At 38.1% G+C, this 12,608-nt stretch overlaps 1 protein-coding gene across 1 annotated transcript in view; it reads left to right on the top strand.

Moving 5' to 3' along the window:
- LOC150081532 (midasin) overlaps positions 1 to 12,608 on the top strand; it is a 1,449,634-nt gene that overhangs the window by 491,549 nt on the left and 945,477 nt on the right. Inside the window, exons 34-35 of the mRNA XM_090380238.1 lie at positions 75 to 283; positions 7,035 to 7,157. Of these exons, the coding sequence (XP_090236364.1) occupies positions 75 to 283; positions 7,035 to 7,157 (332 nt within the window). The remainder of the gene's footprint in view (positions 1 to 74; positions 284 to 7,034; positions 7,158 to 12,608) is intronic.

The raw sequence follows: 12,608 nt of genomic DNA, 5'->3' as shown, positions 1-12,608 counted from the left end.
TGGTTTTTAAATTATCTAGAAATGTTCTTTAGTCTTAGTTTTATTTTACTCAAATATTGCTTTTGCACTTTTAGGTTCAGAGAGTGGTCGAAGTTTGAAAGGTAAATATACATTTATGGCACCAACTCCAAAACTCAATGCATTGAAACTTTTACGAGCCATGCAGCTTTCTAAACCAACACTTTTAGAGGGAAATCCAGGAGTTGGAAAAACAAGCCTCGTTACTGCACTTGCTAAAGCTTCAGGACACCGTGTGGTTCGCATTAATTTATCAGAACAAACGGTATGTATTTTTTTATCATATCTGTTTATAAAACTACATGCAAACTGATGGATAATACAAATTAACACATTGACTGCTTCTTAGATGTAAATGCTTTGGATTTTAATCCACCTGGAGGGGAACCATCCTACTTTTAGAACTTTTTCTTTCAATTTTGACAGAAGAAGAACCCGATCTTTTTTTCAAGTGACCTTCACTAGGGGCTGATCAAGTCATAGTGAGAAGAAAGCCCAAAAATGTTTCTGCCCTTTCTAATCTGGATTGACTCAGTCTTGTGATGTTTAATCCTGGGGTCAAAATATTCATCGGAAAAACCAGAAGTGAAAGTGCTAAACATATAATTTACATATTTGCACCTGCATGATAGGAACAACAGAGGACTAGGGGTTTTTTTTTTTTTTTTTTTTTTCTGTGTTACACATTTCTTTACTCCTTATTTGGAGGTTTCTGACTACCATGCTGTATCTGTCTCTTTCTTGGGTGAGATGAAAAAGGTCCTTAGCTGATCTGCCTGTCCAGTTGCAGATTTTTTTCAGCCATGAAAGTTTACTTCTCTCTTTCCCTCTATTATTACTTGGAGCAGTTTATATTTCTGATTTCTAAGGATGTGTCTCAGGTAGGCAGTTTTCCTTCTCTTCACTAAACTCAATAATTCACGTTTTCTTCCGGATAATTAATCTTAGTAATAAATGCTTATAAATATTAATTTGTTCTTATTTCCACTTGTTTGTTACTTTTGTTTTCACTTACTTTTTTATTTTCTTTTATTTTTTGATGCATTAATATCCTCTACATCTATTTAATTATCAAAAGAAATCAGGAAACTGGAGTTCAATTTCTTCAATTTCATGAACAAAGGGCCTTGGCCAGTATAGGACAGCTGTGATCAACATTTATGATCTCCTGCTCACTGAGTTTCCAGACTACTTTTGTGCTGCCATCTTTTAAACTGTGTGTCGTCATTTGGAAACACAGATAAGAGATGACAGCAAGTCCTAGAAATTTCAAGGCATTCATATGTTAATTGAACACCATTTCATGTGACTTTCAAAATGTAATAGTGATAGCAATAGCCATATAATGCAAGAAAACCACAGGCTTTTGTTGCTCTGGGACAAAAAAAAAAAAAAACAACTAGATAAGAAAATACAAATTATATGCATCCCTCCTCACACAGGTAACTATCCAGTTGACCTTTAAATTTATTCTCTAACTGTCAGCCTCAACTACTTGCAAGGGCAACTTGTTCCAGCAATCAATGACTCACTAGCTAAAAGAAAACTTCCTACAGTCTAATCTAAACCTCAACCTCTGTAATTTGACTTTGTGACCCCTAGTTCTGAAATTGTTTATAACAGTGAAAATTCCACCTTCATTCATTTTGCTAATCCCTTTCAGAGCCCTATAAACCTCAGTCAGGTCACCTCTAAGGTGCCTGATTACTAAGCTCTGTAGTCCACATAGTCTGCATCTTTTCTTGTAAGGTTTGCTGTCCTCATCATTTAGTTGCCTGTCTTTGGATCCTATTAAGAAGCTCAATGTGTTTTTTCAGATGAGGTATCCACACAGTATTCCACATATATGTGTGTTCAGTATACAGGTTGCTAAACCTAGAAAGTTCTAGAAAAGTAGTATTGATGAAAAGAAGGAAGAAATAACTCAGTATAAATAAGAAAATTATTTCTAATGCCAAAATTAAAGATTAAATACAAGGTTGTAATTAAATTGCATAAGTCAATTATAAATGAATGGTTGGATATATATTAATGTACTGGGAAGATTTTTTAACTGAGAAGGCTAAAAATATAGAAAATGAAGAATTTTCAAGGTATAAAAGATGGTGATGTACATTAATGCTAAAAAATTATAAGGTAGTATTAGTTGTGCAAGGAATTCCTGGGTTAGCATGTGATAACTGCACCAGCCAAAAATGAATAAATAATAATAATAAATCAGCTGTTTGACTTGCCTTCTCACAGGTATTTATCTAACTGAGTTTTGAAATTCTCCAAGCTGTCAGCTTCGTTGAGGCAACTTAATAACTACCCTGCATTTGAATTTATTACCTCTTGTTCTGAAATCATTTATAATAAGTGAAAATTTCGTTTTACTTTCTTCTCTCAGAGCCTTATACACTAAATCTGAGCTGTGGGCAAAGTTAAAGAAAGCCAATACAAGAACCACTGGAAACTTCGGGAAACTTTTAGCAGTCAAAAGCATTTCCCAGTACCACAGCTTCTACCTGCATTCTCAGTAAACAGATGGTGTGTGTTATCGGTAGTGGCAATAGAAGTCAATAACGATGTATTGATTAGTTTTTTTCTCATTATTAAAAGAAGATTATTGGAGTTCGTGAGTGTAATTCTTTCGCAGCTGAAATTTACTTACAGGTACACCCTCCAGACTGCCTCAGTTTTAGAGTGTTTATCTCCCCACTTCCCGCTGTTTTTTTAACCTGATAGGAAAGTGACTTCTGTTGCAACTACCGATAACACACACCATCTGTAGAAGTTGTTTTCTTGTCGGGTTAAAACAGTGGGAAGGGGGAATAAACACCCTAATACTGAGGTAGTCTGGAGGGGGTATACCCATAAGTAAATTTCAGCCCACTCATGAACTCTGATAATCTGCTTTTAATAATAAGAAAAAACTAATCAATACATCATCATTGACCTCTAATACCACTACTGATAACATGCACCATCTGTTTACTGAGAATGCAGGGAGAAGCTGCAGTACTGAGAAACTTTTGACCGCTAAAAGTTTCCCGTGGTTCTCTTTACCTTACTTTACTTTACCTTATGTGACTTTCTTTACCTTAGCCGAGCTATATTATTTCCAAGCTCTGCAGTTTGCATATTCAAAGTTTGCTTCATATGGCTTGCTCCTCTGCTGATCTCACTATGTGCATTTTCCCCCTCTTTGGATCCTTTCAAGGAACCCATTGTCTTTTTTTAAGGTGCTGTCTCCAAACCTGGGCATGGTATTCCAGGTGTGGTATCAAAAAAATTGCCTTATATGGTGTCTTATGATATTCTACATCACTCAGAGAATTGCATGTCTGACTGATTTTTAGCTGATTCTTTGTACTTGCAGATCAAATTTTCATGTCTTGCGTTTTATTTCAATCTCTTAATCCATTCATATTGCATGTTATATCACAGTAGACTTATACTTTCTATTTATTGCTTTCTATATACACTCATGAACACAAAACATTATGAACATACCACCTAGACCAGCTGGTTTTATCAGCAGTTCCAGAATTAAAAATTTTATTATACCAAGATAAAGAAGTTTAGAAAATAATATTCAAAGAAACTTCCTTAAATATATTCTTTTGTGTTAAATAAAGAAGGATTAGTGTAAAACAGTGCAAGCTTATAACTGATATGATTTACAATACGATATTGTTTTTAACTTTTTTAAACCAGGGACATAAATGGTATGGTAATTAGGTTTAGTAGCATTGTCCATTTCTGTTTTGTTCAAATAATTATTATTTTAGAATGAATAATTGTAATACCTTTGCAATACAGTATTAAAATAACAATAATAATAATAATAATAGAATAAAAATAATTCATTTGCTTAGTATTGTTGGGACTTTTTTTTTTATCTTTGATAAGTATTACTTATATTACATTTCCTCACTGGCAAAGCATGCAAAGAAAAGTGGCTAAAACTTCTAGGCTTATATTAGCAGTAGAAGGAAGGGATTGAATTACATTGGGCCACTTGATGTCAATGGATTAACCATTCATGACCATGGTCAGGTTGCTGACAAACTGAATAGGTATTTTGCATCTATATTCACACATGAGGAATTCTTTAGGGAAGGGGAGCTGTAAGTTTATTGAACTCCAATGGGGAGGTAAATTACTTTATGATAACTGCAAAGAAAGTGGTACAGGAGTTCTTGAAGCTGAACATAAATAAGGCACCCGGGGTGGATGGAATCTATGCAATCATATTAAAAGAGGCAGCAAAGAAGGTAAGCAAACCCTTAGCCATAATTATTAGAACTTCCTTGGATTCAGGGGAGAACCTGTGAACTGAAGATGTGCAAATATATCCCCAACTCTTAGAGGGGAATCAAAAGACGACATGAATAATTACAGGCCTGTTATCATCTGTTCCAGGGAAAATAATGGATTCACTGGTTAAAGAAGTTATGCTGGATCATCTGGACAGAAATACAATTATACTGCTGTCACAACATAAATTTGTAACCAGGCAGCCTTGTCTAACCAATCTGATAGGTTGCTATGATGTAGTGACCAAGAGACTGGATGGAAAAAATAATTTTGATATCATATATTTGGATTTCAGGAAGGCTTTTAATATTGTTGCACATAAAAGACTGCTGTGCGAAAAAGAGTAATGGGCAAAAAGGGCAGATTACTACTATGGATAAAGGGATGGTTAAGTAGAAGAAGACAAAGAGTGGTTATCAATGGGTACTTTGCTGTTTGTGGACCAATATTATCAGTGGAGTTCAGTGCTGGACCCATTGTTGTTTTAAATATTTATTAATGATATTCATGAAGGTATATCAAGCTTAATGTTAAAGTTTGCAGATGTTACAAAGGTTGGCAGGGTGGTCCATGGCAGTAATCAGAGTGAGATAATGCAACAAGATCTAGGAAAATTAGGTCAATGGGCTAAGAAATGGCAATTGAAGTTTAACAAATGCAAGGTACTGCATGTGGATGATAGTAACACCAGAGTACCTTATCAACTGTGTGGTACTACACTCAATGTGATGGGGAATGAAAAAAGACCTGTCGGAAATTGTGCAGTCAGATATGAAATTCTGTGAGTAGTGCAAACATGCTGCCAGAATAGCTCATTTTGTCAATGATATACAGAAACTTTGCTATCAGAGATAAGGAGTTGATTATCCCTTTGTACAAGGCCATGGTTATTCTGCACCTGGACTATTGTATACAGGTCTGGAGGCTTCACTTTAGGAAAGATATAGGTGTGTTGGAAAGGGTGCTCTTATTTAGAAAGGCTTCAGTTCTGCAAACCACAGCTTTTGGAGACTGGGCATCTGCAGGGGGGGGGGGTTTGATTGAGGTGTGTTAAGGCCTTGAATGGATTGAATGTGAATAGCATTCTTCCTCTTGCTGAGACTACACATGTGAGTGGACATAAATTTAAGTTTTCGAAAGATGGTTGCAGGATAGATGTGAGGAAGTTTTGCTTCAGCCAGCAGGCTGTTGTTTGCTGGAACAGGCTTCCATCTGTTGTTGTTGTGGAAGGTATGGATGGAAGAAGTGTATAGGGTTTTTTTTTTTTTTTTTTTGGTTGATACCATATAAGCTTGCTTTTTTTGCATAATTTGCCCCTACTACCACCACCACCACATATTGTGTTGGGCCACCTTTTGCCATGATATGCTTGCACCCAGCATGTCATTGACTCCATGAGACCACAGAAGGTGTCATTAGGAAAGAATTCAGTGCTATCTGGCTACACAGTCACCATGTACAACAAAACTTGGCCCAGAAAAATGCTCAGATACTGGCAGTGTGGATGCATTCAGTGCAGATTGAAAGGACCCAGTGATGTCCATGGAAACATACCCCAAACCATGATACCACCAATGCCAGTCTGTTTTCCTCCAACAATGCAGTGTGGGTTCAGCTGTTCTGCTTTCTGTTGAATATGCACCTTGTCCATCAGTATGTTGGACTGTGGCCTTGATTCGTCAAACTAGGCAATTCTTTTCCAGTTGTCCAATTTACAGGAACAGTGGTGCCATTCCCACTGCAGGCGGAGGTTTTGATAACAGATGGCCAACTTGGGCATATAAACAGATTGCCTATTTCTGAAGTGTTGGCTCCTGCCTAGGCCTATCTGCAAGAACATTTGCTGGATTGTGTGCTTGGAGATGTGTCTCTGTGCATCATGTCTATCGTGTACCATTAATTGAGGGATCGTGATCCGTCTGTTCAGGCTCATGCTAATCATCATTCATCTCAAAATCAACCATTGGTGGCCTCCCTGTCCTGGTATTTTCGGTGGTTGTAACTTTCTTCAGATTATTCCTGCCACAACTTTGCTACGGCAGCCTTTGAACAGCCGACAATGGCTGCAGTTACTGGCCCCACCTCCCTAATGATGCAAATCATTCCATGTTCAAACTTCATCAGGTCTTTCCCTTTCTCCGTTGCATGGGCTTTGTACTGATCAACAGGCACTACTGGTGCCATCATTATATATGCTGTGCCAGTTAGTGTGTGACTCCTAGGTGCTGTTAAATGTATCCACTCATGGAGATGGGTGGTCATAATGTTTTGGCTCATGAATAAATGTGTATAGCTACACTGCACGCTCTGAAAGGGTTTAAGGAATTTCCTCCAGGGCTTTAATTATCCATTTGTTATATCTATAAATGGTCAGTTTCAAGTGAAAACTTTTCTTTTCAAGTTATTCCACATTTTTCAACCAACACAAGATGTAGTATGCCACTCTTTCTCTCTCACACACACATGCACACGCACATATAATACATTGGAACAGCATGGCCTTAGATGAAGAATACATGAATGAATAAATAAAATAAATTTCCATTTATTCTTTAGATGCATATTGCCAGAATGGTTATAGGATTAAAGTTGTAACAGTAAAGATTTTGAGGCTACATTTGGATTTCCTGTTGTGTCATTACAATCTGTGTATGACACACTGTGATGAAATGGCAAATTTCTTCTTATTACTTTTTTATATATATTTCTTTTAGGATATTGCTGATCTGTTTGGAGCTGATCTTCCTGTAGAAGGTGGTTGTGGTGGTCAGTTTGCATGGAGAGATGGACCTTTATTACAAGCCTTAAAAAATGGACATTGGATTCTTCTAGATGAAGTGAGCTTTCTTATATGTTTTGACATAAACATTAATCTTCATATATTCAAGATAATATAATAATCAAATGTATAAATCAGTCAGTGAAGAACATGCTTTACTTAATTTGAAGGCACCTCCATAGCCAGGTGGGCAGGAGCAGCAGTGCATAGCACACGCTTCTTGATTAGATCTGGGTTCGAACCTGTGACCACCGCATATCCCTGGAGCAATATGGCCTTAGTTGCTAATGCTGCTAAAAACCAAATAATAATAACTTAATTTATACAGTTCAGTGGCATACAAACTTCAAGAAAGTTTTACACAGTACTATAAAGTGCTTTCTTTGGTTGATTTAATATGCTATTTCTTATTACTATATCTTTTGCTTCTTCTTAATGTTATTTGAATAGTGCAAAACATTTGTTTGCTTCAGTGAGTTTTATTTTATTACATTTTTTTTGTTGATTACCAAACAGTAAAATGACTATATACCCAGTCCGTGACTAATATGATGGACATATTCCTAAAAATTTCACGTAATGTGAAATCATGTTAACTAGATGCAAATTTCTCTTAAGAAATCACCTCAATGTGGGCACCTGTTCATGGCGAGGGAACTCCCAGTGATGCAGCTGAGCATCCAGATTAGCATCACTGAGATCCAGTGTCCATAGCCTAGGTTCCAGGTTAACATCGATGGAATTCAGTGTGTTTGCCATGCACTGTGACCTGTGGAAATTCAGAAAGGAGGATCCTGATGGTTGAGGGCACTGAGCTTCAATACGCCACTTTGGCCCCTGTTTCGACAAGACGGGTGTCATGGATGACCGGGCTAGGATCAGTTGGCTAACCTGCTAATGCTACCCCTACTCTCATGTTCTGAGGGACAGGATTGAAGCTGGCAAGCAGTGTGAGTGTGGCATCTGGGTAGTGGGCATCCCTTTGGACTCCATGGCGGGTGGGGAGCCCGGGTGCCGAGACAACAAAAAACTCACAAATCCTGATAAACTTGATTTTTCAAGGGCTGCAACCATCCCTACCTGGAAATACGGATGGAGGGACAGAAACACTGCTGCTGCAAAGAGACAACGAATGGAAATACTATCAGGGCCTCTTCCGAGATTTTTAATTATTCACTCATCCAGTGGAAAACCTATTTGAAAATGTCACCCTTTTTTATACAGAGAGGGGTAGAAGAGTTAGCAGGTTCCCCTAAATCAGTTAAGAGGCTCTGTTCTGGTGACCTCTAAATTGAAACAAAAATTTATGGGCAGTCTGGGCAGCTACTCCGAGCAACATCAAATGGAAGAATACCAATAACAGTGACACCACATAGAACACTCAACTCCTCAACTCATCTAGATGTGTCATTTCAAAGTAAGACCTTCTCAAGGTTACCAAGGAGGAAATCTGCTCTGAACTGAAACCATGGGGAGTGATTTTCTTTAATTAATGCACGTAGAGATGGGAAACTTATTCCTATCAGGAACATCATCCTGACTTTAACTCACCGACGTTTCCTAATGAGATCAAAACTGGCTACATCAACTGTCCAATTTATCCATAAGTTCAAAATCCTTTATGATGTTTTAGGTGCCAGAAATATGGACATTCTCAAATGGCCTGCCGTGTAGTCCTCGCATGTGCTCAATGTGGTGCAAAGGACCACAAAACAACATCATATTCATCTACAAAAACCCACCTGCATTAACTGTCAAGGAGATCATCTTGCCTACTCACAAGCATATCAGGTGGAAAAAAGAAAAGGAAATTCAACGGTTGAAAGCAGAGTGGAATATATTATATCAGGAAGCAAGGAAAATGTTTAAACCTATAAATATGAACAAACCCACCTATGCCCAGAAGGTAGCAGGAAGATGTACCATTGGAACTCAGACGGACATGACAATTCCTCGAAAAGAGCCATTCACTCCCATTGCATTTTACCTCTTAAGCTCACAAAAACCTGCACAGAAAGATCAATCAGCTGCCACTCGAATAGCGGTACCTCCTGATGCTCCCAAAGTAACAAAACTAATTGCCAAAGAAAAGAAAAGAAAGTTGAAGTACACCCCCCCCCCATACCCAAGAAAATGTGGATATCGAGGAAAAGGAGGTACAAAATGATTCAGTCTTGGAACTCTTTGCTGAAGAGGAAATGGACACAGGACAGTATCCATAATTCCCCAAAAAAAGATAAATCCAAGACTGAGAAAAGTAGGCCCTCAGCACCTTGGAAGCCACCTGATGAACCCACCAAGCCAAAATAATGGCTAAATTCCTACATTGAAATTGTCGTGGATTTTGGTGAATGATGACATCAAGGCCCTCCTGCAAAAGCACGAGCCAGTTTGCAGTTGCTTGTAGGAGGCATTTTCACTTGAAGGAAAATAAACCCTTCCTTTCGTAATACTACCATCATTCGAAAGGACAGAACTGGGGGGACCTGCTTATGAGGTGTTACTATTCTTCTGGGCAACCACACCCCATTTCAGCGTATTCCGCTCTCCACCACCGTAGAAGTGGCAGCAGTTTGGCTTACAGTAGGGTTCTTATTAACAGTCTGTTCGGTATATTTGCCACCTGGGGCTGACATCTCTCAGAAAGACCTTGATGACCTCATCGTTTCTTTAATTTCTCATTAATTTAACACCCTGTGGAGTAGTGCTGATGTTAATGGAAGGTGTGTTTCATAGAGCATATGCTCACTAACAATGATCTTTCCCTTCTAAATGTGTGAACTAATATGTTTTTCCACATGCCTACCCATACGTTTTCTGCCATTGACCTTACTATATGCTCCCCCTCTCTCCTTCACTCACTTGGAAGGTAGAGGAGAACCTTTATGGAAGTGATCGCTTCCCGTAGTAGGTTACCGCAGTGGAAGGTTGATTCGGCTGACTGGAATGCTTTTCAACATCTGATTGGTTTTGACAATCATTACAGTACAGTCAGCCAGGAGCCTATCAATGATGCAGTGGATTACATCACAGAAAGCATTGTCCATGCAGCTGCAACTACAATTTCAAAAACATTTACCTGATTTCCACTATTCCTGAAATCTTGGTGGAATGCTGAATGCACAGCAGCAAAAAAGGTACAAAACAAAGCTTGGGGGATATTTCGACAATATCCCACCATAGCCAATCTCTTAGCCTTCAAATGTGCATGCACAAAAGCATGCTGTATTCGTCATCAGAGCCAAAAGGCATTGTGGATCCACTTTACATCCACTGTTACTCACTCGACCAGCACTAAAGCTGTCTGTGACAAAATCCGGGATATGTAGGGGAAATATACATCACACTCTTCATCGGTTCCAGTACATAATGGATGTGTTATTGCAGATCAAACTGCAATAGCTGATGCTCTTTATGAGACTTTTTCTACCATATCTTCAACATCCTCTTACTCCCCAGAGTTCTTGGTCCTCAAAGACAAACACAAAAAGCAGCATATTAACTTCAAATGTAAGGATTCTCATCCTTATAATGGGCCCTTCACCATAGAAGAGTTAAAAACAGCTCTAACTCTTACCGAGACAAGTGCTGCTGAACCAGATCTCATCCATTATGAAACGATCAAACACCTGTCAACTAAAACCATGGACCATTTGCTCTTTCTATACAATAGGATCTTTCTAGAAGATGAATTCCTATATTCCTGGAATAAGGCAGTCATACTTGTCTTTCCTAAGCCAAAAATCCCAAAAACTACTGTCCTATCACTCTGATATAGTTTACCTTTCTTCAAATCTTTTTAAATTACATTTTATTTTCATTTACATTACTTTTAAGAATCATGGAGCTCTTACTTCCTCGCTAGAATGAACCCATGGACCATTCTATGCAAAATCCTGGAGAGAATGGTCAATGCCCACCTTATATGGTATTGCGAGGTAAATGGGCTCCTCTCCAGAATAAATGTGGCTTCAAGGAAAATCTGGGCAAACTTTTTGTAACAAATGGATGGATAATATGGGAATTGTTTTTTTTGCTGAAGCTGTTTGTCTAAGCTTGCTTTCATGATCATGTGCCTCTAATAATGCTATAAAGTCCTGAGAAACTGTCAAAATTTGTGTGTCAGTGGGTGGGCAACCATGCTAAACACAAATATACAAATTTAAATCAGAACCAAGAAACGATTTAAGATATGTTAAAGTTTCCCTGCTCTTTGTGTGTTTTGTTATTGCTTTTCTACTGTTCTAATTTTTTAATAGAATTTTTTTAAAAAATATTCTTCAGAATATGTAGGTGGCTTTCCCCATTTTGCATTAAATTAAATACAGCCACTCCCTGATTAACGTAAGGGTTGCGTTCCGCGGAACTCTATGTAATTCAGGGTTTACGTAAGTCACAATTTCCCCCATGCTTCTGCAGCCAATTCAGTCAAAATTCAATCAATTCAGTGAGCACTCACAACTGTGCTCGCTGAATTGATTGAATCAAAAAAGAGATGAGACAGACATAATGTCAGTAAGTTTTACCTCTCGAGAATCGACGTCTTCAGTTGATGAGTACACCACTGTGGAGATTTAGGAGTTGGCCACTCAACTTTATGAAAGAACATATTAATGGATGACTGGATGGTGGCTTTTTTCTTTTCATCATAGATTTCTTTGTAGCAAGCAAGAATATCATTCACCCCTCTGTTAACTTTTAAGAATCGTTCACTGTCAGATCCATCTTCTCAAACCTCGCCATTGTCAATGCAATTTCGTGAAATGCCATTGCCATCATCTCTGCTGATGAAGCCTCTCGGTTCCTCATTTGGTTCATCTTGAGCTCCATCAGCATTTTTTTTCTTTCACTATCGCTGCTTGCAAGTCAATAAGATCTTCGTTAGATAATTCCTTCTTTTCTTCCTCTATTAACTCCTCCATGTCTTTGGCAACAACCTCCAACTGAAGTAGCTCTGCAACCTTTACTATCTTATCTGTAACTTCTTCATGTGATTTGTCTTTTTCAAACCCTGCAAAGCCTTTTACATGCCGTAGGCATATTTTCTTCCATGCGCCATTTAAACAACTTTTAGTAATTTCTGCCCAGGCCTTTTTAATGTTTAAGATGCCGTGGTAAATAAGATTTCCAAAAGTCTCTTAATGTAAAATTTTTCTCACTGTCTATTGCAGACAATGCCTGAGCAAATGTTTTGCACAAATAGTATGCTTTTAAATTTGACGTAACATCCTGATCCATAGGTTCGATTAGTGAAGTTGTGTTTGGCAGTAGAAATGTGACTCTCATGTTCAAATTGAAATCATCTAGATGCGTAGAATGTTCAGGAGCATTATCTGATTGAAGCAAAATCTTGAAAGGAACGTCGTTGTCTTTACAGTATTTTAAAACCTCGAGAATGAATCAGCATTGAAACCAATCCTCAAAGAGAGATATTGTTTTCCATGCTCTCTGGTTCGATCGGAAATGCACAGGTAGGGTGGCTTTATTGATGCCCTTAAATGCATGAGGA

Source organism: Mastigoproctus giganteus, chromosome 8, assembly GCF_048544385.1.
Source record: "Mastigoproctus giganteus isolate SK-2022 chromosome 8, ASM4854438v1, whole genome shotgun sequence".
NCBI classification, from domain to species: Eukaryota; Metazoa; Arthropoda; class Arachnida; order Uropygi; family Thelyphonidae; genus Mastigoproctus; species Mastigoproctus giganteus.
Note: the sequence above shows the minus strand (reverse complement) of the source record. Positions and strands in the feature narration are given on the sequence as shown.